Source organism: Aulonocara sp. 'chitande type north' Nkhata Bay, linkage group LG17, assembly GCF_057382095.1.
Source record: "Aulonocara sp. 'chitande type north' Nkhata Bay isolate Kocher_YH1m ecotype deep benthic linkage group LG17, A_spYH_male_GT1.1, whole genome shotgun sequence".
NCBI classification, from domain to species: domain Eukaryota; kingdom Metazoa; phylum Chordata; class Actinopteri; order Cichliformes; family Cichlidae; genus Aulonocara; species Aulonocara sp. 'chitande type north' Nkhata Bay.
This window is the reverse complement of record NC_141360.1, coordinates 29,767,212-29,794,663: the sequence shown is the minus strand read 5'-3', so window position 1 is coordinate 29,794,663 and position 27,452 is coordinate 29,767,212. Positions and strand designations below refer to the sequence as shown.

At 41.7% G+C, this 27,452-nt stretch overlaps 1 protein-coding gene across 11 annotated transcripts in view; it reads left to right on the top strand.

The window, feature by feature from the left end:
- pcloa (piccolo presynaptic cytomatrix protein a) overlaps positions 1-27,452 on the top strand; it is a 70,051-nt gene that overhangs the window by 27,332 nt on the left and 15,267 nt on the right. For 7 of the 11 annotated variants that reach the window (XM_086268301.1, XM_086268296.1, XM_086268295.1 and 4 more), the window contains exons 4-14: positions 7,152-10,010; positions 10,901-14,984; positions 15,307-16,835; positions 17,447-19,508; positions 20,996-21,043; positions 21,608-21,690; positions 21,885-21,960; positions 24,008-24,133; positions 26,005-26,113; positions 26,440-26,504; positions 26,957-27,141. In XM_086268301.1, coding sequence (XP_086124427.1) covers positions 7,152-10,010; positions 10,901-14,984; positions 15,307-16,835; positions 17,447-19,508; positions 20,996-21,043; positions 21,608-21,690; positions 21,885-21,960; positions 24,008-24,133; positions 26,005-26,113; positions 26,440-26,504; positions 26,957-27,141 — 11,226 coding nt within the window. The remainder of the gene's footprint in view (positions 1-7,151; positions 10,011-10,900; positions 14,985-15,306; positions 16,836-17,446; positions 19,509-20,995; positions 21,044-21,607; positions 21,691-21,884; positions 21,961-24,007; positions 24,134-26,004; positions 26,114-26,439; positions 26,505-26,956; positions 27,142-27,452) is intronic. The other 4 variants (XM_086268305.1, XM_086268299.1, XM_086268297.1 and 1 more) reach the window with 2 other exon arrangements.

The window sequence follows — 27,452 nt, the reverse complement described above, 5'->3', positions numbered from 1 at the left end:
TATAATGAAATAATGAAAGTCAATATTTGGTATGACCACCTTTATTTTTGTCTGTGAAGGTTCTCAGTCATCCAGGTCATCGTAGTCAAAGGAGCTTGCAAAGAAAAGCGTCTGGACTTCTTTAAGTTACTTGAAGACGTTTCACCTCTCATCCGAGAAGCTTCTTCAGTTCTAAGGTCAAATGGTGGAGAGTCCCAGATATGAACCTAGTGGGAGTATCCCCCCACAGAGGGACAAAAGGACCCCCTGATGATCCTCTAATCGCCTGAGCCAAGGTGTGAAACTGGGTGTGGGTCCCAATCAGCCAGAGTTTCGGGTGAGTTCATTGTGAAACCTGGCCCCACCTTATCATGCGAATTCCTGAGATCAGATGGCCCAGGATGTGAGTGGGCGTTAAGGCGTCTGGGAAGGGATCTCAAAACTGGATTATAGATGGCAGAGAGTTGGTGTCGTAAACCACCACCTCTGTTCAAAGATGGTCGCTCACAGTGTACATAGATGGCTTCTTTCACTCCTCTTTCAAACCATCTGTCCTCTCTGTCCAAAATGTGAACATTGGCATCCTCGAAAGAGTGTCCTTTATCCTTAAGATGCAGATGGACTGCTGAGTCTTGTCCTGTGGAGGTGGCTCTTCTGTGTTGTGCCATGCGCTTGTGAAGTGGCTGTTTGGTCTCTCCAATGTAGAGGTCTGAGCATTCCTCACTGCACTGTACAGCATACACCACATTGTTAAGTCTGTGTTTTGGCGTTTTGTCTTTCGGGTGAACCAGTTTTTGTCTGAGCGTGTTGCTGGGTCTGAAATACACTGGGATGTCGTGCTTGGAGAAAACTCTCCTGAGTTTTTCTGATACACCGGCTACATAGGGGATGACAATGTTGTTGCGCCTGTCTTTCTTATCCTCCCTCGCTGGTGTCTGATCTTCTTTTCTGTGCCTCTTTGCTGACTTTAAGAACGCCCATTTAGGATAGCCGCACGTTTTGAGTGCTTCCTTTACATGTGTGTGTTCCTTCTTTTTTCCTTCAGGCTTAGAGGGAACATGTTCTGCCCGGTGGTGTAGGGTCCTAATTACTCCAAGTTTGTGTTCCAGAGGGTGATGGGAGTCGAACAGGAGGTACTGGTCCGTGTGTGTGGGCTTCCGGTAAACTTCGATGTTGAGTTTGCCATTCTCTTCAATGTGCACAGCGCAGTCCAGGAAAGGCAAACAGTTGTCCTTTGTGTCTTCCCTGGTGAACTTGATGTTTTTATCCACAGAGTTAATGTGCGCAGTGAAGGATTCCACTTCTTGTGTCTTGATTTTGACCCAGGTGTCGTCTACATATCTGTACCAGTGGCTGGTTACTCTTCCTTTGAAAGAGCCAAGAGCCTTCCTTTCCACTTCCTCCATGTAAAGGTTGGCTACAATAGGTGACACGGGGGAGCCCATGGCACAGCCATGTTTTTGTCTGTAAAAGCCTTCGTTGTACTTGAAATATGTAGTGGTGAGGCAGAGGTCTAACAAGAAGACAGCTCCTTGGAGGACAGGACCAACTTCACACCCGATCAGATTTGCAAACTGTTAGACCTCTATTTGTCCACCTTTATTTTTCCACACTTTTACCTGAACTCTCTTAGGTAAGATTCCTTTCGATTTCAAGTAGGTTTCAGGAATAGTTCTCCAGGCTCCTTGAAAGACATTTAAAGCTCTTCCTTGGATGTTGGCTGGTTTTTGTGTTGTTCTCTGTGAAAATAATTCCACACGGTTCAATAATTTTGAGGTCCGGGCCCGAGGAGGCCAATCCATGACTGACAGTGTTCCATTGTGGGCTTTTCTATCCTGGTATTGTGGCGGACCACCAGGTGGCTCCACTCACACACAAGTTGAAGGGAAGTGTGGGGGTGGAGATTTTGGCGCTGACTATATGTGAAGTTCTGTCAGTTAATAAAGTTGTTGGAGTGAGACCTCTCCTGTCGTTGTTACATACCTCCACAGTATGCTTTTACTTCATTGGCAGTGTTTGGCATCATTGTCATACTGCTGCCAATCAGGCCCTTTCCAGATGATCTTATATGGTGAATCAAATTGTCATGGCATGATCCCCAACAACCTCAAACCATGACATGACCATGGACCTCCACCATTTTTTCCAAATTGCTATAGGGTTTCACTGTTGTACCTCTGTCCTGGCCTTCTCCATACATGTTGATGGCACTTTGAATCAAAATGTTCAAATTTGGATTAATCACTCAGTAAAACCTTTTGCCTCTTGTTTTGTGACAGGCTGCAAGTAAAAGAATGCCTAAAGATAGATTTTGAAATTGATTCTTCGCCAACTTGCTTGCAGACGGAATACTGTTTTTTTTCCTTGAGTGAGGTACCTTTTTATGCTTGAATGACTCAGCAGTCAGCATTAAGTGGTTTGGCAAACAAGGGAATAAAAAAGAAAAAAAATCAAGAAAAAAAGGTCAGGTACAAGACTGGACTGACAATGGGTGAAAAAACACCCAGTATCCAAAGAAAAGCACTGCAAGACCTTCACTATTTCTCAAGACCACTTTAAAAAAAATTCTAATAAAATAAGAAATCAGCGGTAGCTCAGTAGTTTTGCACTGTAAACGGAGACCCCGAACTTTCTTCTTGGTTCTCGTGACATCACAAATTCCTGATGTAGTTTGAACTTCCCTAGTGTGTTCAACTCATTGGATTTGTGCTGATGTAGAAATAGTACAGGTAATATTCCCACTGAATTCCCAACAAGTAAGAAGTTCTCACCTGTTCTGCGTCATGCACACTCTAATCTGAAATAAGAAAGCAGCTAATGCCAACTACTTCCTGCTGTGAAACAGATTCTGGCCCTTTGTGATTTAGTCAGAGAATGGAAGCTGTCGATTGATGTTCATCATTTTTCATGTACATGGATATACAGTTGTCATACAGTCTGAGGCCAGTTTGTCCATTACACACAAGTCTAAATGCACTAGTACACAAAGACTGCTTTCGTGACTAATTCAGGTTTCACCATGAGATGAGATGGCTTGATTACGTGGTGAGTCTCAGAGAGTAGTGTAAGATTCTTGCTAATTTAGATGCTGTTTCATCACCCTGTAAATAGAATTTGTGATGACTTTGCTGAGACCCGTGAGAAATCTTTCCTGATGGTAGAAATAGATGATGACTGTGAATGAAGTATTACAGTCTGACTTCTAGTTTTCTTTTGCTAAATAAGTTTGAGAATACTCTGTCCCTTGTTACTTACCAGAGCCCAAGTTGCTCATTTTGTCAGGCATATGCTAAGCCAAAACTCAGATACCGAAGTTACTTATTCACTACATATTTTCTGGGGCCAAAGGACATCCGGGATGTGTATTAAGGTTCTGACATCTGCAGTGACAAAGTTGCCTTGTCTAGTTTTGTATAAAGCTAGAGGTACAATTTATTGACTGCTTTTCAGAGGGATAACTGTAAGATCGGAACTGCATTTGAGATTGCCAGTGAGTTGTATTGTAGATAAAATTAGCACATTTAATTCAATGGGGCAGTGATTCAAGGCTTAAAAGGCTTGGTTTGGTTTATCTCACTAGCTATAAGAGACACAATGATTACAGTAAGTGTATTAAAAGGAACAGTAATAGCTGTAGGTGTTCCAGCTCTGATGTCTTGATAACGTTGGTGATGACTGGCTGTGAAGTGGCTGAGGCTGACCGACAGTCTGAGTTGATTTCCTGCATTTCCTATCGGTGGCCATCACTCCAGCTATCAGAGCCTGCCCTCTCTGGTTTAACTGATGCAGCCCTCAAGCCGGAGGAGCTCCTGTCTCAAGTTGTTTGAGCAGGGACCCACAGAAGAGGTCAAATGGATAATACTTGGACATACACACATGCAGTAATATCATTTTTGAGTTGCTATTTCATATATACTAAAATATTGTTCCTTCGTGAGTTACAATACCCAACTGTCATTTCGGGTAAAGTGTACAGTACGGTACAAGAGTAAGGTTTATTTTATAGGCAAGGTCTAAAACATGGCATATCATGTCTTATTTAATCTGACTGTGCTGCTGCAACATTCCCTCTGTCATCTTCTCTCCTCCCCTCCCATCTCCTTGTTTCTTTCTCTCTGTCTGCGCTTGGACAGAGGTGGCTTGTCTGCTGCATGGCTTAGCATACAGCCTGTGATCTTTTATGAATTTAGCATAAACCCTGCTGCTAAGCCAGGCGAAGACATTCACAAGAGAGGTTCACAGAAGAATATCAGTGCACTTGGCAAAATGTGAAATGAGGTGTTTTGTGGTTTGTTTGTTTGTTTTTTGCTTTTCCAGACTACTTGTTCTGGTCTTGTGTCCCTACATTAAATAGTTCCTTGCTCCCCAAGTGTCCTCTGTTTACATGAGTGCCCAGGACAACCCAGCCATAATAGGATTGGCATTCCAGCAGAGCTTTATTGGAGCTCAGAGACAACACATTAGAAGTAAAAGTTATGTCAGCACGTGTCGTCTTCCAGAATTACATCCCATGCAATTTTAAGCAGGAAGTTATTGCGAAAATATTGCAAAAAAATATTCTTTACAGTTTTTTGTGTATCACAATCATATTAGAGATGTAATGAAGGTAAATGACATATTTAAGAAGCTGAGGATCTTTGGAAAACGTGCTAGCTAAGTAGGAAGGGGGGGTGAGGAGGGAGCTTTTTTGCAATAGGACAGTGGAGAGAAGACAGGAAAGCTGGGGGAAAGATATGTAGTAAATAGGGCTGGGCGATATATCGAGTTTTTTAAAAATATCGATATATTTTCATACGAGATATAAGATGTGACAATATCGTTTATATCGATATAGTCTATGTTACGTTATAATTATACTTGTGGAGCCGCAGGTTTGCCTCTCTTTCGTCCACTTTTGTCTCTACGCAACGTTACTCGGCCTCGCCTCTCCTTCACTGAACACAACTCCCCCTCCCCCATAGCTTCACCTGCAGGCAATGACAAGATGAAAGAGGAAAATCTCTGTTAGCGAGTTACCGTGCGTGGGGCTGGACGGCGTCAACGTGTTAGCGAGCTAACCGCGCTAACGACATGCAGCCCGGAGGGGCTGCACGGCCTAAAATCCTTTCATTTTCTCAAAAATCGCGCCTTATGTATGAATTCTGGTTGTGCTTACTGACCGCGAACCGATTTTATGTGGTACACAGCGCTCAGCAATCTGTCAAAAAATGTTTTAGTATGACTTTGCTAAGCTACGGAGCTGCACCGCTTGATGGATTGTCGGAGGATTACGGCTACCGGGGAGGAGCCTCGCGGAGTGATACGTACTGTGTGTGTATAAGGACCACAAATGGCACCTGTTCAGAGACGTGGTGCAGCTGTGAAATCTGTCTCTTTGTTATTATGCTCAGCGTCTATTAGTTTACATTTTGACTGCACAATTGTGAGCTTTTTGTTATGCACAAAAACAACATTGTTTTCTTTTATTTATGGACCATGATTATTTAACCCTTGTATGGTGTTCGGGTCTGTGAGACCCGTGTTCAGTTTTTTTCAAAAGAAAAATTAAACAATTAATTATTTTTTCATGTGTAAATGTGTTGTGTCTTTCCACTCACTCCACTTGATTATAACTGATTTATTTATAACATTTTATATAAAAGAAAAACGAGAAGCACATTAATTCATAAATGTGATCTAACAAAGGTAAAGGGAAAAAATTAACCATGTTTGCTGTTCATATGTCTTGTAATTGGGATGAAGTAAACATCTGTTCAGTAATTTAACATAAAATTGTTTGATAGTGTTAATTTGGAAAGCCAAAACTCTAGCGGGTCCACCAGACCCATGAACACTGGCTGAGTAACAAAAATACGAACACCACACAAGGGTTAATAAATGCTGATAATTTATTTTTGAGTAATTTCTTCATGTACATCTACGCTGTATGTAAATAAAAGTGCCCGTGTGACATCTGGGACACAGTGTGACTAGGAACTCTCTTTTTGTTCTTAACTTATGGCTTTAAAAAAAAAATCGAGATATATATCTTATATCGCCATCCAGCTAAAAAATATCGAGATATGAATTTTGGGTCATATCGCCCAGCCCCAGTAGTAAATAGTAACAGGGTGGATTCAAACTTGGACCTCCATGTTAGGTAACTGGTAAACTAAACCAGTACCCCTGAAATTGCTAATGTTTGAAGTGTTTAATTAACATTTTGCTGATGACAACAGATGCAAAAATTCTGCTGATACAGATGCACTGTTTATGTTCATATATACTTGTACACATACACAGCAAAACCTATAATAATGCAGTCTCTGTGCTTAGTTTGCCTCATAAATGTCTGCATCGGCCACCCAACCCTTTCTGACATGCCTTGGTAAACCCCTGGTCCCATTACTATGCATTATGCATGGACCTATCTCTTAAGTCCCACAAAAGTAAAAGCTCCCCTTGAAAATAGAAGTTATACTGTCACAGGGTAACTTGTCACAGTGACATTTTAAATGTGCAGAAACATTTTGTTTCACAGTGTTAGAATTATAATGATAAAAAGAGCATCTTTTGGGCAGAGTCTCACCAACCTGCAAAACAGTTTCTAAATTGTAGAACAATTAATAATAAGGATACTGTTCCTCAAAATTGTAAAGACTTTGAATAGCTTACAGTATACAAATCTATGTGGGCAAGGAACAAGGCACAACATTAAAAACAAGCCTGACTCTGTCATGGAAATCCCTGCATGGGCTCAGGAACACATCCAGAAATCTCCGTCTGAGAACGTGGTTCACTGTGTCATCCGCAACTGTAGGTTAAAGCTCTGTCATGCAAAAAAGAAGCCATATGTGAGCATGATCCAGAAACACTGCTGTCTTCTCTGTGCCAGAACTCATTTAAAATGAACTGATGTAAAATGGAAAAATATTCTGTGGTCAGGTCAGATTAATCGAATTTTAAAAGTCTCTTTGGACGCTGTGTTCTCTAAGAGGACTAAAGAGGACAGATCAGTTCTCAAGCTTGCATCTGATGCCAGCCATCAATGCTGAAAGGTATATATATTGGTTTTAGAGCCGCATATTGTCTCTTCCCTCACAAGAAGAGGGGATGCTACACAGTTGGACTTTGGGTTGTAAAAACATTCAGGCAAAATTACTAACAGTGTTTTTTTAATGTTTGTCTTACAGAAAGAATGGCTTTGCCTCACCTGTCAAACTCAAAGAGCGATGTCAGGCCAGCTGGGAGATGTTTCACCATCATCCATGGCTTCCCCGAAGAAGCAGCCTCCTGGTCCTGTTCCCTCCTCCACACCTCCCCCTGCTGCTGTAGATAGCAAACCTGTAGTAGAACCAGCAGAGCCAACCCCACCAGCTTCTGAGACCAAGGTAGTGCCCACAACCCCCTCTGAATCAACACCTGATAGTGCACTAATTTCACCTAATCATAGTATTCCTCCTCCTGAAAACAGTTCACAATCAAAAGAACAAAACCAAACACTAGCAAATGAGAATATTATTCTTTCTGAGAAAGACGTTCCTGTAGTAGAACCAGCAAACCTAACCCCACAAGCTTCTGAAACCAAAGTAGTGACCACAACCCCTACTGACTCCATGCCTGAGAGTGCACTGATTTCGCCTAATCATAGTATTCCTTCTCCTGAGAATGGTTTACACTCAAAAGAACAAAATCAAACACTAGCAGATGAGCATACTATTCACCCTGAGAAAGAGGTTCCAGTAGTAGAACCAGCAAACCTAACCCCACCAACTTCTGAGACCAAATTAGCACCCCCTGAGGCTGAGCTTGATAGTGCGGTAATTTCACCTAATCATAGCACTCCTCCTCCTGAGAACAGTTCGCATGACCCACCACAGACAACAGAACAACAAGAAGAAGATGAGCATGCCATCTACCCTGAGAAAGAAGTTCCTGTTTCAGAGAGTTTAGCTGATAGTACCCATGTAGCCCCACCAGCTGAGGAACAGCAAAACAGCTCTGAGAGAATAGCAGAGGATCCCCCTCAGCCAGGGAAAGAGCCATTTGATTCTGATCAACAAACTGTCAGTGAACTCCCAGCAGCTGAGCAACAACAGAGTAGCTCTGAGAAAGAATCAGAGGACCATCCTCATCCCTGTACAGAGATAGCTAATGATGGGCAACAAGCACAGAGTGCAACTGTCAGTGAAATCCCAGCAGTTGTGCAACATCAGAGTAGTTCTGAGAAACCCACAGAGGACCTTTCTCTCCCTGTGGAAGGTGAGACACAAAATCCATTGAGTAATGCAGGTTTAGACAAGACAACAGACCCTGCTGGGGAAGAAACTGAGCCAAATCCCGAGATTACGCAAAGTGAGGCTGCCGCTCCCCTGGCAGATAGTAAGAAAGTGGAACCCAGTCAAGAAAAGCATCCAGAAGTGACAACAAATGCAGCTGAGCCAAAGCCTGCTTTGATCCCTGAAGCAGTTAGACAGGAAACAGCTCCTGCTCAACCTGATACTACGGCTGCAAGTGTGAAAGAGGAGAAAACAACAGAGGTTTTAGCCGAGAAACCCCTGATAGGTGAACCACAAGTTACTCCAGCAGATCACACTCCACCTGACAGTGGAACAACACCTAATGTCAAGAGTGATGTTAGTGCAGAAGTAGAACCGAAAAACTCTGCGTCCCCTGTTGAACAAGTTGATGTCCCTGAACCTGATAAAGCTGATGAAGAATTAAAACAAAAACAGGCAGCAAGTGCAGAACCTGAAATTTCTTCTGCAGTATCAGAAAACCATCCTGTCTCAGCTTCAGAGGGAAAAGGTCAGGCAAACGAAGTGAAAAATGAACAGTCAGAAAAAGATCAGGAGCCCACATTACTTGATCTGGCAAATAAATCCTCTCCTGTTGCTCAGTTTGAAGGAGAAACGAAAGCTGTGGAGAAATCAAATGAGGAGAACATCGCTGAAAATAAAGTTTCTCAGGAACTTAATAATGAGGTAGACACAACAGCGCAGAAAGCACCTGAGGGAGCTGATGAGGGAACAGTTGAGATTAAAACAAATGCATGTGTACCGATAACTACTGAGGTAAAACCTGATGACGAGGAAGCTGCTGAAGAAAAAGAAAATGAGGAGAATACAGTTCATAATGAAACTAACCAGAAACCTCTGGAACAGAATGTTACTAATACAGAAAATTCGTCTCCTCTTCTCGACAAGAAGGAATCTGCAACGGGATTAGAGCCGGCTGCAACTGTTCCAGAGGAAATGCCAAAAGAAGAAATAGATATACAGAACAAGATAAAAGCAGGAACAAAGAATGAGCCAGCTGAGGAGAGCATTATTGAAACAGCATGCTTGTCAGAGAAGTCACAGGAGAAAGGAAAGACTGTGGTCGAAGAAGAGTGCACACCCGAAGCCACGGTGTTAAAATCAGATAATAAATCTGACAATGCAACGGTTATCTCTGTTCCACCACCCCCTGACTTCGAAGAGCCACAAATGGTCAATGAGGTGCCAGTGCAAAGTGTAGACAGCGCGTTATCCTCAGCTGTTACCAGTAAGACAAATGTCAGCGATCAAGCCAGTGAGGGGAACCTTTTCCAAGATGAGTCAGAGATGGGCTCACAAAAGACAAAGAGTATTGCTGAAAATCAACACGAAGCAGAGGAAGATACATCAGCTGTGACAGGCGGCGATGAGCAATTGTCAATCAAAGAGAAGAACGAAGCAGAATGTGACAAAAAAGACGATGAGTCACAACCTGTTGCTGGCAACATGCAGACAACTATTTCAGTATTAGAGGCAAACGCAGTGTGCGACAAAGAAGGCACTGCAGAGTTTGATGTAGGCGAGGATGCAATATCAAAGAAGGATGAAGTATCAGAGACAGCTTTTGAAAATGGAGGTGTGCCTCTATCAGTATCTTCAGCTCCTGTCACAGAACCTGAAATCCCAGTTTCTGTAGTAAGTGAGCAGGACAGCAGCCCGAAGGAGGAAAACACTAACGTGGAGGAGGAAAAGGAGCCCCTTGAAAAACTCAATGATGAAGCCGAACTTTCTGAGGTGACCATAGTATTTAGCAGATGTAGAGGTAGATTAGAAAAAATGATCTTTCAGAACTGCTTGACCATTGCAAAAACAAAAAAACTTAAATAACTTAAATACAAAACAAGAATTTACAGTTGGAGGAAATGAAAAATTGTTCATTCCAGATGGGTTTTACTAGAGGTTGAATGAAGTATTGGTAGAACAATATATCCTACTGCTTCACCTTGCAATAAAATTATTGATAATCTTGGACCAACTATTAATATTTCTTTAAAAACATGCTGCTACACTAAATAGATTCCTCCTCAGCTAATTTGATGTATCAGAGTTGCTTTTAATGACTTCTTGTTGTGCCAAATGAATGACAGATAGTGAAAGCAATATTACTCACATGTTAAAATAGAAGAAGCACAAATGAGAGAAATACAGTAGTAGACACTTCCAAAGAGCTAGTTAAATGAGCTGACATGTTATTACACACACATTGAAACACAGTGAGTCATTACATTACAATACCATGATTATCTACTTCAAGTACACAAAGATATTAATTATAATAAAAATGCTCACTTAATTTTGTGCCAAATTAAACAATGTATGTCTAAATTGTTAAATATACAGTTTAATGTTTGGATTACTCATTAAGCATATGACATTCCTGAAAAGTGGAATAGTAAGAGCTGGATAATAGTTCAAGGTTTTGCTCTCATATGGTCATTGTCGAAAATACCCCACACTAGTCATTCCTATTAACTCCTGAAATATATTTTAAATCTTCATTTTTCATTCCTGTCATTCCTAAATTCATATGAACTTGCATGTTGTGCTTATTTAAAACAACTGTCTTCGTAATTGTCAGAAATTAAGCATATATACTGAAAAAGTTTGTTTTTTTTATTCATCAGGTGAAAACAGTGGAGACCTTGAAAGAGCCTGGAATTAAAGAAGCAGCTGTCAAGGAAGGCAGCCCAACCAGCCCATCAGACCTAGCAAAGCTAGAAAGCACTGTCCTGCCCATCCTTGAGGCCCAGGCAACCACACAAGAAGAGGAGAAAAAAACAGACACTCTAAAGGCCAGGCGTAAATTAGAAGTGCTTCCTCTCTCACCTGACTCTCCTAGCTCAGAAGAGGACAGAGTGGTTTCTGATAAGAACGGCAATGGTACCACAAAGAAAAAGCTCCTTGTGCCCATGGATGTCAAGGCAGATTCCCTGGACGATAGCAGTGAAAGCTTTGGAAAAGAAAGCCCTATGTCAGGAGATGATGAAGAATTTATCCGAAAACAGATAATGGAAATGAGTGAGAATGAAGATGCTTCACAATCTGATGAGGAAAACCTAGTTCGGCGAAAGATCAGAGAGGACGAGAAGAAACAAAAGGAACAAAAGAAAACAGAAACTGTAGAGAAGGGCACGACAGGGAAAGTCAGACGGCTTACCAAGAAAAGCACCATAAGCCCAGATGATGAAGATAAGGAATTTGGTACTTTAGTGGATAAACCTGATATAAACAAAGATATGGAAGCAGAAACAAAAGAAGGGAAGCAACAAAGTGGTACTGCAGTTCGCAAATTCCAAACTATGGAGCTGAATACAACTAGCAGCCCTGTGTCTATACCCAATGATGATGGAGAGCCTGAAATGGAAAGCCTGACAGATTCTCCAGATGATCGGTCTAGAGGTGAGGGGTCTTCCAGTCTACATGCGTCCAGCTTCACTCCTGGAACTTCCCCAACATCCCTCTCATCACTGGATGAAGACAGTGATAGCAGTAGTCCGAGCCATATCCGCAGTGGTGAAGGTAAACAGCACAGGAAAGCCAAACACAGACAACCTGGTCAAATGCTGCCAACTATCGAAGACTCTTCTGAGGAAGAAGAGTTACGGGAAGAGGAGGAGCTGCTCAGGGAGCAAGAAAAACAGAAGGGCTCAGGGAAAAAATCCAAAAAAGATAAAGATGAGATTCGAGCCCAGAGGAGGCGAGAGCATCAAAAGACACCGCCAAGCAACCTTTCCCCTATTGAAGATGCCTCACCAACTGAAGAGCAGAGGCAGGAAGCTGAAATGGAGGAGATTAGACGATCATCTTGCTCAGACTTTTCACCCAGTATTGAATCAGATCCTGAAGGATTGGAAATCCATGCTGCAAAGATTGCGGCAGTCCAGAAAACCTATCAGCTGCCCATGTCTGTATCTCTTCACTCCCCAACAGATGATCAAAATATTGATAAACCACAGAAAAAACCTCTCAGATCTGCTGATGAAGCCTATGAGGAGATAATGCTGAGGGCCAAGTCTCCAACAGCTGACAAAGGTGAAATTCAGCCAGAAAAAGAGTCCCTATATGGAGGCATGCTCATCGAAGATTATGCATATGCATCTCTTATTGACAATTCGACAGCTGATCTCGAGGACACAGAGAAGATTACTGTTCCCACTCAGCCCAAAAAGCTGCGATCGCCAGATGAAGTTTATGAAGACATGATAAAGAAAAGAAAGGAATTCATGCAGCTGGAGCAGGAATACCAAAATATGCAGGCAAAAAAGGAAAGCACTAACCCAGAAATTGTGCTACAACCTGCTGATATTACTGTTTCCAAAAGCAGTACAATAACATTAGACATGGATGGGAAGCCATTGTTGGATGCTGAAACTGCCTATGAAGAGCTAATGAAAAGAGTCCTGACTCCTGGAACAAGTCCAACTCAGCATGAGCCAAAAGTAGAAGCCACTGCATCTAGAAAGGCACTCCACCCTATTCCAGACTTAAAAGTAACGCAGTGCTCTTCAGGAGAGTTATCTTCTGATGATGAAATTATACCTAAAAAGGAAGTGGAGAAAAATCCTGTATCAGATGTCTCATCAGCAATGGAAACTGAGCCTGTGAAAGAAACGTTTCCATCACCCACATCAGATCAGCAACCTGAAACCACAATCAAAGCAACCCAAGGTGATATTGTGGACTTGACTAGTGCATCTACAAAAACATCAGCTCCTGTGATTGCCAGTGTATCACCCTTGCCTACAGTCCCCCAGTATACACCTGGTATACCAAGTGTAGTATCAACTGCCCCACCTGTGCCCCCGAAGCCAACTGTCCTGCGTAGGGCTAATTCTCAGGAAAAAACAGAAGAACCTGTTGCACCGCCGCTCCCTCCTCCTACTCCTCCAAAACCTACTGTGTTTCCCAGGAAAGCTCCAGTTCCACTTCCACCTCAGGCTTCAGCAGCTCCAGTAAGGCAAGAGACAGTGACTATGACTACAGCTCAAGCATCACCTACAAGACAAGTAGTTACTCCAACATACAAACCTCATGTTCCCCCTCCTGTACCCCCAAAGCCATCCATCCCCGTTGGAATTGGGGATAGCCACAAACCAGGACATGGTGTTAAACCACCAATTGCACCAAAGCCTGGCTCACAGCCTTCATCACCTGCCCATGCCCCACATCCACAAAGACCCTCTGTACTTCCCACAGGTCCTAGTGACATAGCCCTTAATCTAAGCCCCACTTCTGAAAGCAAAATGTTTCAACCATCACCAAAGTCTCCTTCTTCTCCAAGATATGCCAGCAATCTTCGTGACACATATGTGGTCATCACTCTGCCATCTCAGCCTAGCTCTCCTGTAGATAGTGTTACCACTCATGCTCCCTCTAGCCCTGGTCCAGCATCTCCTTCATGGCAAGCTCAGCCTGAGACATACCACCATCAGCAGCCTCAACCTCAACCATATTCACAGCAGCAGCAGCAGCAACAAACACCTCCTCAAACAACCAGGGTGCCTCTGGCATATACACGAGTCACAGAATCCATTGAAAGTCAAGAAATTTGTGGGCCTGAAAAACATGTATCTAGCTCTTGTCATATAATTGAGGCTATATCAGCCTCAGCACAGCCACCTGTGGTGATGCCCAACCTCATCTCTCAAGTGGTTACCACAGAAGTCCAAAGGACCACTGTCTCTGTTGTTCATGAAAGGACACCACCACCAGTGCCAGCTCCAAGGGCAAATGGTCTCCCAATATCAATGCAGAAGCCTATGCCCCAGTTGCCAGCACAGAATGGACAGGCTATTCAACCTTCTGAGGTGGTAGATCTTAGGACTATGAAAGTGGATCCAGAATCAACCACACGTGGTGTGGATCTGTCTGCTGGTCCAGACTCAAGACATCAGTCCCTTACGACTGATGTCAGTCGTCACAGCAGTGCAGTGCAGTCCCCTGTGGTCAACCTCAGTGCTGAATCATCTACAGTTTCTATAGTAACTGATAGCATTACCATCGTGACCTGTGCTGCCACAATCCAGCGACGCGACAACTTGGACACCTCTTTGACCTCTTCAGTACCCCTTCAGCTAACAAAAAACAAATCATTTGAACCCGTTTCTCAAATTATTTATCGACCAATTGATTCTCAGCCGTCTACTCATGCTACTGCTGAGATCCCTATTAATCTCTCAGTTGGATCTAGTACGAGTGGAGGAACACTCCAGGCCACCCCTGTAACAATTGCACCCGCTTCTGTTGCAAGTTGTATTGCTAATGGATTAACTAATGGCACAACCACAGTGTCAGGAGCTGTTGACCTTAGCACAAATAAACCATTCAACACTGTGGTTTCAGTGGATACTGCGTCTACCGAAGTGGTTACAGCTGTAATCACAGACGATGGCAAACCAGTGGATCTGACTGCAGGGAAAAGAGCTGTATGTTGTGATGTTGTGTACAAGCTTCCATTTGCAGGAAGTTGTGCAACTCACCAACCTACCACACCCTTGCCTGAAGATCGCTTTGGATATCGTGACGACCACTATCAGTATGACAGGTCGCCTTATGGCATGAGAGGGTTTGGTGGAATTAAACCTTCTATGTCAGATACTAACCTAGCAGAGGCTGGTCTCTTCATTTACAAGAGTAAAAACAGCTATAATTTCAGTGGCACAACTGAAGGTGCAGTAGATCTTACCTCAGCAAAGATTTCTGATGCAGGTCAGTGCAGTGACATTGCAGACCTGTCACTTAAATGTCACTTTGAACTGCTTCCACTTATTCATGGCTAATGTGGAAATAATGGCTACTTTTTGTTTTTATTTTGTTTTGCATGGACATTTTTTCTTTTTTTTTTTAATCATTTTTTTTGTTTTACCATTATATTTTTTGCATGTACCTGCATGCTGTTACTTTGTTGAACCTCATTGGAGTTTTTTTTGGTCTTCCACCTTTTTTCATTATTTGAACAAGGCATGGCTTGCTGCAACAATTAATAATTCTGTAATACTGGGACTGAAATGATATCTTTGACTTTTGACAGGTGAAGCTGTTGACTACTCCAAGAAAGGAACTTACGCTGGAATGACAATTCCTCCCTATTCTCAAGATAGAGTCACAAGTGCTGTTGGCACACTCTTTGGTACAAGCAGTGTTTTGAGATCATCAAATGGAGTGGTTTATTCCTCTGTTGCAGCCCCAGTCCCATCTACATATGCCATTACCACCCAGCCAGGGTCCATATTTAGTACAGCATACAACACCTTGTCAGGTATGCATACCAGCGACACCATGCCTTCTCTTTCCAACCTCCAGAACCTACCACTTACTCGATCCCACAGTTTTCTATCCACCATCTCTACTACTGCAGCAGAAGAACAAGCAGATGCTCCACTCAATCTAGAGATATCTAGAGGAGGCACTACTGCTGGTGATGCTGCAACTACTGCAGCAACTTCTTTATCTCTTGACACCTATACTGATGCATCTCTGGAGGCTATAGCTGCTTCACTGGAAGCGCTTTCTTCACCCATGGTTCCTGGAGACAGCCAGTATCAGGCAGAGCGCGAGAGACTAGAAATGGAAAAACTCAAGCAACAGCGCCTGGCTGAGGAATTAGAATGGGAACGGCAGGAAATTCAGCGGTTCCGAGAACACGAACAACTCATGGTGCAAAAGGAACTGGAGGAGCTGCAGGCCATGAAACAGCAGATACTTGCCCAGCAAGAAGAGGAAAGACAGGCTCACCTTATAATGCAGAAAGAAACTTACGCTCAGCAGCAGCAGCAGCTTGAGCAGATTCAGAGACTCCAAGAGCAGCTCCGTCATCAACTGGAAGAGCAAAAGCTTCGTCAGATGTACCCAGGTGGGGACATACAAGAGGCAGTTGTCTTAGGACCTGATGGCACTGTACTGGCCCGAAAGATCACAGATAGTGGGTGCCAGACAGATGAAGAGGATGAAGCAGTCAGCAAAGCTTACACAGCAGGTAGAAAAAAGAGAACTGCTAAAAAGAGCGTTGACAGTTGTGTGCAGACTGATGATGAGGATCAAGATGAATGGGAGGCTCAGAACAGAAGCAGACAAAGCCGTCCACGTACTGCCAGAGGTGATAGGGGTGGGCAGTCTGAGATGTCTCTTCAAGCCCACACTGAGATTTCTATACAAACTGATACAGATGGGAACATTAGAATGGATACCAGAATGGAGCTTTCAGATTCTGAAAGGACCTCACCAAAGAAACGACCTACCCCCTTAGAAATAGGGCAGTCTGCTAACCTCAAAGCTGATTCTTCTACTCTTCAGGCCCCTCCTAAATCCCCCAAAGTGCTCTATTCCCCTGTATCCCCTTGTATCTCACCAAGCAAATCCCTTGAGTTTGTGTCTTATGATAAATCCCTTGGTGATACAAGCCCACAAAACCTAAGAGGAAGTCCTGATCCATCAAAAGCCTCTCCAGCAAGTCCCAGAGGACAGAAATCCATGCAGAGATCTATGTCTGATCCTAAGCCCATGAGTCCAACAGGAGAAGAAAGAGCAACATCTGGAACCCAGTATGGTGAAGGCTATACTGTAAGTACTACCATCGTAATTGACATAAATCCAGGAAGCAAAACCACAAGCCAAAAATATGAATTTATTTTAACTTTCAGATGGTGTGATCTGTGTTTAAACTTTTCTTTTGGTTGATTAAGTTTGACATTTCTGGAGAGTTATCTTCAGCTTAATCCCATTTCTAGGTAAAATATCATGGAGTATTGTAGTCAGTTTTCTGCCTGGGCAATTCACCACTGAGAATCTCATACATACATAAACAGTTGGAAATAAGCTGAGGTTGCAGGAAACACTAAGCTGTCAGAGATCCATCAAGGGTTTGTGAATAAATTATTTCTTGTGCAACAGTAGTGTGGAATATTTATGGGCAGAAATACATATGTTACTGTTACCTAGAAAAAAGATAATCAACAATTTGTCTTTCAATCACTCTACTACAATACATCCTTATAGAGGAAGACTATCAAACAACTTAAATTTATACAGTTTGCTCTGTTTTAATTACTCATAAAATGCAGCAGTTATCACTAATTAATTTATCTGAGTAACATATTGTTTATGAAGCTGAAGGCTCCTTAAACAATTATTTTGGGAACTAAACTACTTTTACAACACTTTTTTTCCTACAGGGCATAGGCTCAGGTGGTACACCAACAGGGACTCAAAAGAAGGTGAAGAGGACTCTCCCAAATCCTCCATCAGAGGATGAGTCAACAACCACTGGACAGACAGCATATAGCACTGGCTCAGCCCGTCGAAGAATGTGCCGTAATTCCAACATGGCACGCGCCAAGATCCTACAAGACATTGATCGAGAGCTAGATCTGGTGGAGCGCGAGTCTTCCAAGCTCCGCAAAAGACAAGCAGAATTAGATGAGGAGGAGAAAGAGATAGATGCAAAGCTAAGATACTTGGAGATGGGCATTAATCGTAGAAAGGACGCACTGCTTAAAGAAAGAGAGAAGAGGGAAAGGGCCTACTTGCAGAGTGTTGCAGAGGACAGAGACTACATGTCAGACAGTGAGGTTAGCAACATCCGAGAGACTAGAGGAGGTGGTGAGGATGAGGAGATTGAAAGTCATGGTCTTGAACGTCCCAGGACAGCTCCTCAGTCAGAATTGGATGACTTTGTCCCACCGCAAACCAAGCACGAGTATGGAAAATACTCTCAGTACCAATACGCTCAAAGTCAATTTCAGCAGTCTCTCTACCAGACACCTCAGTCCTACCAGTCTCATTCAATCTACTCCTCTGTCCCTTCGCTCACTACCTCCCAGCAGCAGAGTTACCACCAAATGCTTTTGTTGCAGCAGAAAGCTGCGAGACAAGCAGCCCTACTCTCAGAGCTCGATGCAACGAAATATGATGTCATTAGCCGTCAGCCTGATCCCACTTCATCAGCTTACCTTGGTGTTAAGTATGACAAATATGGGAATCATCTTGATCTCAGAGCCTTAGAAGTGGGAAGTATAGCAGGTAGCCCAATGTCAGCTGTCTCTGATTCCTACTACACAGATGTAGATCACCACACACCTCGGAGTTACATGCTGCTGGAAGATGCTGCAGAACTAGCTAAAGGCTCCACAGGTCTGTCCTCATCTTATAGTCTGGCTGAGAGGGAGCTGGCAAAGGCAGAGAAACTGCTTCGTAGGAGTGCTGCTGATCTGGGGTCTACTGACTATTTGGGATCCACGTCCAGACTTCATACCTTTGGAAAGACCCCTGACGAAGAGGATACCATGGAGGAACCCTATGAACTGAAACTTTTAAAGCAGCAGCTTAAGCAAGAGTTTAGGAGAAGTACAGGTGGGACTGAAAACTTAGAACAATTGACAGGTCTCTCACAGCACTACTATACACCAAGCTCTAGCATCTCTGGTTACTCTCAGAGACACTATCCAAAGTCAGAAAAGTATAGCATCAGTCGACTTACTCTTGAGAAGCAGGCAGCTAAACAACTCCCAGCATCTATGTTGTACCAAAAACATAAGACACCACTACTAGATCCTAAAATCTCCTCCAAGTATTCCTCTATTACAGACAGTAGAGGTTTAGAGACTGACTATACTAGCTATTTGGGGTCCACCAGTGCATCCCCAAGATCCAGCCGTCTCTTGCAAGATGAGATTACCTTTGGTCTTCGGAAGAATATTGCAGAGCAGCAAAAGTATTTAGGATCCACCCTGGGTGCTAACTTGGCTGGGTCACTTAACTTGAGTCAGAGCTTGGGTTTGGATTCTGCCTATCCTAGTGGTAGTCGTTCAAGACCATCCTCCAGGCCCACATCTTGCTATGGCCTGGACTTGTCTATCAAAAGAGACCCATCAAGCTCTTCACTCAGGCTGAAAGGAGATGGTGAAGCATCTGGAGACGGCCCAAATTATCAAACCCCATCTGGTCGCACCAAACCTACTAGCCTTCCCATTGTCCAAAGTGGGCGCGGCAGAATACCCATAGTGGCCCAGAATTCAGAAGAAGAGAGTCCACTGAGCCCTGTTGGGCAGCCTATGGGTATGGCCCGTGCATCAGCGGGACCTCTGCCTCCCATCTCAGCCGATTCAAGGGACCAATTTGGTTCTTGCCTTTCATTGCAAGACTCCCAGCAGCAGCAACATATCAGGGAAGAGCCAACAAGGGGTAGGAGTTATGTGCTGCTGGATGATCTTCAGGGCACCATGTCAGATAGCGAAGGTAAAAAACAGACTTGTTACACTGCCACTTCATTCCTAATTAGCATTTCATCATTAACACTTTTTGGTTATGGTTTGTCTTGCATGAATTTATTACTAAAGTGGGTAAAATATAGCTTGTGTTTCTTCATTCAGACTCAGCATGTCTTTTGAGGTGTTTTTGTTTTTCCTTTGCATTCTGTTGAATGTGTCTTCTTATTCCTTTCTAGTGCAAGTACATTTAATATTGAGTTCCTTTGTGCATGCAAATCATTTGTAAACTTTTCTGTTTCCTATAGACTTGAATGTATCTTTATGTATACACTGTTTTCTATTTTCTGTTCTATTCTCATCCCAATTATTGTGTAACATCTTCCTATATGAGTTCACTGCACTGTACAGTCTGACATCCTGTTTCAGATACATGAAAGGCGTCCCCCAAGAAATACAACTTTAAAACTCAACATGATGTCACACGTAGCTGTTGAAATGCTTGAAGTATTTTAAATCCTTCTAATTAAGCATTTAGACGACAGTAGTATATTGATCCTTTAAAATAGATCACATAGAGAAAATGTTTTCACTGTAAATGATGCAATGAAAAAAGTGCCTTTGCCACTCAAAAAGTTAGAGTTCTGTCAGTTTCAGTCAATTTCTCTTAAGCATAATAGTGTCCTGTCTGCATTTTCATAGACAGTAATATACAAATATATATTTTTGGATTATTGATGTGCAATGTGAATACAGGATATTTACTTAGTTATTCCATGATTGCATTTAACTTTCTACTAGTACCCAGTAAGACTAAACTATAGGAAGATTTAAAATGTTTTGTTTTGTTTTGTTTTGTTTCATTTTGTTTGAAATGCATGATATTTCTTTGCAATACTTCTGTGTTAATAAATATAAAACTTTTACATGCATGTCTTGTCTTAAATATCTGCTTTTGTGCACTGTGATACATGAGTGATTTTATGCTGCATGAAATGCATGCATGCCTCCTTCATGTAAGAAGATCACCGAAAATCTGATCATTTGATTAACTTCTGTTAAGCAAACATAGTTCATTATTTTTGGTGCAGCTTCTATAGCTGAAAGCAAATGAGCTGTCATACATATGAGGACAGTGTTTTTTTCCAAAACAGTGGTTCAAAAGCACTATTACAACAGGAAAGGGGAAAAAAAAAAATTGTTGCCAGCACTTGCTGTCGTGATAGCAGTGGTTCGCAATAAATCATGTGTTTCAAAAACGACTTCTATAAAGCAGCTCTAGAACTTCTAAACTTTAAGCTGAGGACAATGTATTACTAAAACAGGATGCAAAATGGGCTGTCATTAAGTGCAAACTACATTCATAGTAACATTTCCTATCTTTTTGTTTCATATGCTTAAAGATGCCATGTCTGAGTTGTCTTGAATGCAGTTTAATTATTTACCTATTGATTCATATGGATCCCAATATTTTATTCATACTTTATAATACATTAAACCCGTTTGCCTTGATTGCAGCCCTAAGTGATTCCCTGATGGCTTTGAACAGAGACGATGCAACCAATGGTAGAGTATTAGTTCAGTTCTCTACGCTAATATATTAACTTGCACCACAAATAAAATGCATATCAACAAAATGGTGTCTAAATGTTGGGGAGGTTTAAGACATTTCAAATTTGGTAATACAAACAATACTTATATTGGAAATTTAAAACAAATTTAAATGATTTTACATTTTTTACAGTTTTCATAAGATTCATCACACACTTGTTGGGGAGGAGACTCATTCACCTTCCTAACAACTGGAGAAAAATTATAGAAATATACCCAACATTTACATCTATCGACAAGTATGGCAAGATAGATTTAGTTTATGCTACTGTGTTGTACTAATAGTGCTTTAATCGTTCTCAATCTGCCTTATTTTCTGTGCATACATATGGAATTGTTTTGGTTTTTGGCATCATTTCCCTACTTTGCAAAAAGTGTAACAGATTAAACTTCTGTTTGGCTCATATTTTTTGGCATGTAATCACCTTTAAATGACCTGATAACCATCCTCTGTAAGTGGATGGAAAAGTCCAGATTCTCAGATTGGTTTTGAAGCTGTGCTTGTTTTTATCCCTGAAGCCTACCACCTTAGACGGGAAGAGACAGATTGGTTTGACAAACCGAGAGATGGGTGGTCGGAGAACGGACAGGAGAAGAGACAGGTGAAAGAGGAAAAAACACATACACTGTAGTAAAGTTCTCAAAGTGTCATCTATGAAACACCAAGCTGCATGCATTCACATGGAATCATCTTGATATATATAAATATATATATAAATATGTTGCATGAATGGTGTATGGTTTTTGTATAGTAGCACAAGGCACTTAACGTCTTACCATTGTGTATGGGCCATAGGGAAAAGGTCCATACTACCCCTTCCCTCACCTCAGGGTCAAACTGCAGAGGGATCCTAAAGACCGCAGTGTCTCAGGTAAAGTAACACAGTTTACAGGAGCATCATGTTAATGGTAGAGTGACTGACTATACAGTCAGAAAGGCATGTATGTTCATGTGTTATTGACTGTTGTACAGTCAGTTAGGACTGCATCAAATATAATTAGGAATAAGAATGTTATAAAATAAACGAAATAAAAATATTTACAAAGGATAGACAACAAAATATGCATAACAAAATATAGACATTAATCTAGATCTTTTTGGGTTTACAGAGCATGACTAGTTAGCTTAATGCATATTACTTAATATTCAAGCCAAATCTCAGCAAACTAGCAGGTCACTTTGCTAGCCTATATGTTGCATCACACAACTCTTCCAGGCTCAAAGCAGCCCAGCATTTCATTTCCTGGCTTCCTTTTCGATTTGGCTCTCCTCCATGCTCATCAGTCATTGTCATGCTCAAAATGGCGTATCCCTCACACTCAGGATTATCTTATGCAATTAACAAGCAGCCCAGAAAGGAAGCCTTTTGTTTACTAGCGCCCAGTGCTGAACTGAGTCATTTTGCTGCAATGTTTTTGTTCTGGCTTCAATAACCATAAAAAATGGTTTCATGGTTCAAAATTAGTAAGGTTTCTGTTTTTGCGTAATTGAAAGCCTCTTTATGTAGGCTGAGAAAATCAATACAAGGGTAGTGGTTTAATCTAGTTAACAGTGTACTGTGTGTAGACAGTGTGCTGCCTACATATGACCTAAACTGCTGCTGGACACAGAAAATCTGCAAACAAAATGATGCACACATTTCTTTAAGACTGTGATTTAAATTAACATATCAATTTAAGCTATTAAGCTTTACCTGGAGTTTAGCTGGGTTTTCTCATCAGTTTTGGATTAAGCATCTAGTAATTTAAGTTTCAGAGACTGCATCAAAGTGTATATATTTCAGTCAAAAGTTTACAGCTAGCCAAAACCAGCAAGTATGCTATAATGAGCTTTAGCTTTAGCTATGGCTAGTTCTGGCTAGCTCCCTAGCTCCCACTATATGTAAACCCATAACTTTTAGCTACATTTTACCTGCTTATCTCTGAAAAATTATTGTATTTTTAGTAAATAACTTACATGTTTAATTTGATACAAAATATCAAATTACAGGCTTAATTCTATTTTGACCATAGATAGTATAAAAGATGGCCACAGCTACGTCACCTCTTGGTTTGTGAAGTCTCCTTAGGAGCCTCAAGATGAGGATTTTCACCATGTTGGTCTCAAAACTTAGAGGTTTTGAGAAAGGGGCACGTCTGGCTGTGAAACTGCATGCTCATTGGGCGTTGACTCGTGAATCACAAGTAGTTAGCCAATGAGCTTATTTCTAATAATCCTCAGTTCTGGACCATGGTATGACAAGGGTTTAGAAAATGGACCTAATGCTTTATTAAATATGGTCTAAAACAGCGATCCCCAACTTTTTTGCACCACGGACCGGTTTGTGCCCGACAATATTTTCATGGACCGGCCTTTAAGGTGTCGCGGATAAATACAACAAAATAAAACTAGTACCGGTACCGAAAAAAGAAGATTTATTCATAACACACGTGAAAAGACCCAGGAAAACCGAGTTAACGAAAAAAAAACCCGATAACAAAATAACACTAAAAACTGATAAAAACCCTGAAAATCATACATTTCACACCCGAGTCTCACTCTCACGGCCCGGTACCAAATGACTCACGTACCGGTCCGTGGCCCGGGGGTTGGGGACCGCTGGTCTAAAACAAGTGACTGAGACTCAAAACTGACTCAAACTCAAAAGCACTTTTCCCTTTTTTGAAACCATAGGCATTGCCCCCTTGTGGCCATTAAAAAGAATTCAGGTCATGTCTTTTATACAGTCTTTATTTTGTCTGACTCTGTAGTCAGTGTATTTGGCTATCTACATAATAGTCACACTTTTATGTTATTTGACGAGGTTTTTTTTGTGTACAGTCATACAAAAGAAATCATATATTGAATTATAAATGTTGTAGACTGTGGGCTACTTCTACCATAAACACTCACCAGTCTTTCTTTTGGGGTATTAACAGGAAATGGTCTGGGTATCCGAGTGGTCGGAGGAAAAGAGGTCCCTGGTAGTAATGGAGACATTGGCGCATATGTTGCCAAAGTGTTACCTGGTGGAGCGGCAGAACAAACAGGAAAGATTCTTGAAGGTAAGCTCTTTCATCTAATTAAATCTCTTATTGTGAAAATTAAGTAGAGTAAATGGAGTGTAACTACAATGTGACTGATAACTCACTAGTCTTCTGCCATACAGTTAAGGGGTGCCATAAGGTATTGTGCGATACAAAATTAAGATACAAAATGTTTCAGTCTTCTCATATAAAATTCAACAAGCATGCCAAACAAACCTTTTCTTCACGCGTGTAATTTGGGTGCATTTACATCTTTGGTCGTTCGCAGCTGACAGACTGAAAGAATCGAACATGTAGTTGGAGTGAGAGAAACAGGGAGATTACGAAAATAGGTCTTCATTTGAATTTAGTTTTATCACCTGCAGGCGGCGGGCCATGACTCACATTTGGTCATGAGAGATGAGAACCAAAAGCAAGAAGCTTATGGGTGTTGAGTGTTTAAACCAGCAGTTATATTTGTATCATTTTATTATCATTTTTCACCTTTTGACTAATTGGAATGGAGATAGAACCTAATGGCTGTGTCATGATAGCAGAGTTATTTTCTTAACAAATCTATTGTATTATTTGATGACTGTTCTAAAATACCAATCATTATATTATAGTTCTTAACCCACAGATATGGCCTTTTTTTTAACAATAAATTGCTTGTTTTGTGTGTAACAGGAACACATTATATTGATTTTTACATAGGGGAGTATGAGATCAGTGAACTCCTAGTCATACTCACATGAAGGGTGTCACACAATCAGTAAAGCTTGAGGTTGGACAGTTTAGACGTGTATAATCCATCTGCCTGTACTCTGAGGATGTGTTTATGTGCACTTGAGCATGACCACTTGCTGCTCTTGTTTACCTCTCCTCCTGTTTCCTTTTTATTGTAGTACATGGCTGCTTTACTTTGCTTTAACGCTCTCCACTTTTTTGTAAGCACGCTATAAAGGGTTCCAGAGAGAACAGTACCATGAAAAGATAGAAATATGATACTGAAAGTTGTTCTTTAAGTCAAAGGCCAGAGGATTCAACAATATCCTACAGAGCAATTGTGTCATGCATTTTATTCTAACACAGAGAAAAAACTAAAACTGTTAGCGGCTGCTGTAGTCCAAGAGTCAAGGTACATCTGTGGTGCCATTAGCCAGACACCTCAACCATAATAACACCCGTAACCCTGTCATCAACACCGAGCAGAATGGCTGCAAATTACTTCGGTTCTGCCAGTGGGAACACGATGCCTCACTCTGTCTGGTGCGAATATGGAGAAACGTTGTCAGATTCAACAGGGGTAGAGGCTCTGTGTCTCAGAAGGAGTGTGTGTGTATGAATGGGTGCTTGTTTGATCGCTGGAATTCAGCCTCCAAAAGCTACTATATACAGTTCAAGGGTGTTGATGAATAATACCAGAGTGGGAATACAGTGTACTCTAGCTTTCCTGTCACATATGCACGCAGCTCGAGAGTACCGTCGAAAACAGAGGACCTTCCTGATGAGCTGTTTCAATCCGTGTAAGTCCTGCCAGCGTGCAGGGTGTGTTTTGGAGCATGCGGTGGGTTTGCTGTGCTGAGTGGAATATCACTGCGCTATTTTATATATAGAAATGATCAGCCTGTCCTGGGAAACATCTGTCACTGCTAAAGCAGGTTGGAGAAAAGTGTATTTGATTGTAAATGATATATTTTTAAGATTAAACAGACCCTTTTACTCTGCTTGCTCTTAACTAATAACTAATGACTAAAATGAATGGACTGATTTTTTTAATCATTTGATTGTTTTATGAGATAGGTTTTGATTCCTTTTTTTATTTAGAGGGATGTGTCTGTACAGCACTGGATGTGGGAAAATACAGGATCAATATTGATTGCTCTTCTGGGTGTGCAAATCGTATATAGGAATGCAGGTCCTGGAGTGGAATGGTGTTCTTTTGACGGGGAAAACCTATGAAGAGGTACAAGGGCTCGTTGGACAGCCGTGTAATGAGGCAGAAGTGTGTGTCAGACTGTGAGTATAACCTGTGTCACTTGCAATCTTTCTCTTGTGCACTCTGTTCAACCCGCCATAATGTCATTCTTGTCTTTTCTTTTCTTTATATTTAAGATGGATCATTTTAACCTCTTCATGACTTTAATGTCTAATATTTAAAAGCTAGTCTTAATCACTAGCTTTGCTGTCCTGTTTTTTAATTAACTATTGTCACATCATTTTTTTCTCCATTTCTGTGATGTTTTTGTGGCTTTTCTGGTACCTTTTTTTTGTCTTTTTTCCTTGTCATTTAATTCCTTTAGTTTCACTTTTCAGAAATGTATGAAATGTAATTTTTCCAACAGGGATCTCAACATGTTGGCAGAGTCTGAGGGTTCCCAGCACCTAGATTTCCAGGAGCACAGCAAAGGTAAGTTGTTACCTAATTATTTTTATTATAATTTCAACTGGAACTGATTCCACTGATTCCTCCTCACTCCTGTTCCTCTGTCCTCAATTTTTCCCTATTAACTTTTGTCTCTTGTTATTTTCAGATGCTCTTCTCATATTCTTCTTCTTTTTATCTTCAGCTCTCTTTTTTCTCTCAAGTTGAGCCATGTTTTTTTTTTCTGTGGCCTAGTTCCTCAGTCTGTTACACAGAACAGTTCTGGAAACATGCGATTGTTTTCACAGAGCTGTCTCTATTGTGGCACTTTAATATTCACTTTTCTTTTCCATTGAATTTGACTTGGAAGTGAATTGGGTTAAGAGCCATAGTGATGATTCATTTGGTCCCTAGACAGATCATTGTCAAGATCCTTTGGTTTGTTATGTGCAGCGATGATGATCTGTACTCATAGTTAACTCATGTTAACTTTCTAGGTGACAGACCTCCCAGATCTCCAGGTGTTGATCCCAAGCAGCTAGCGGCCGAGCTGCAGAAAGTGTCACAGCAGCAGGCTCCACTGTCCACCTCCTCCTCCAGCCTGCCTGCCACCACTTCAGCAACCTCCAGCCCCGGTCAGCCAGGATCCCCCTCAGTCAGCAAGAAACGTCACAGCAGCAAGGCGAGTTTAGAGGCACGCTATCAATCACATTCTTTACGTTTTAGGCAGCCAAGCAAACAAAACATGTCAACCCCAGCCACAATCCACAGATACCGTAGAACATGCTATTCACACAGGCTTTTTTAGCTTACCCACAGTTGCTGCAAAGCTGCAAGCTGCTTTGCAACCAACCTTCGCCCCAGCTCCTCCTTTTCTCCTTTGCTGTTTCTGACTCTGTGTCACAACCTTTGATATTGATGCTTGCTCTACTCATGTAAATCCATGGAGATGGAAGTACATGGTCTTCTTTTGACTATAGCAGTCCTGGCTGC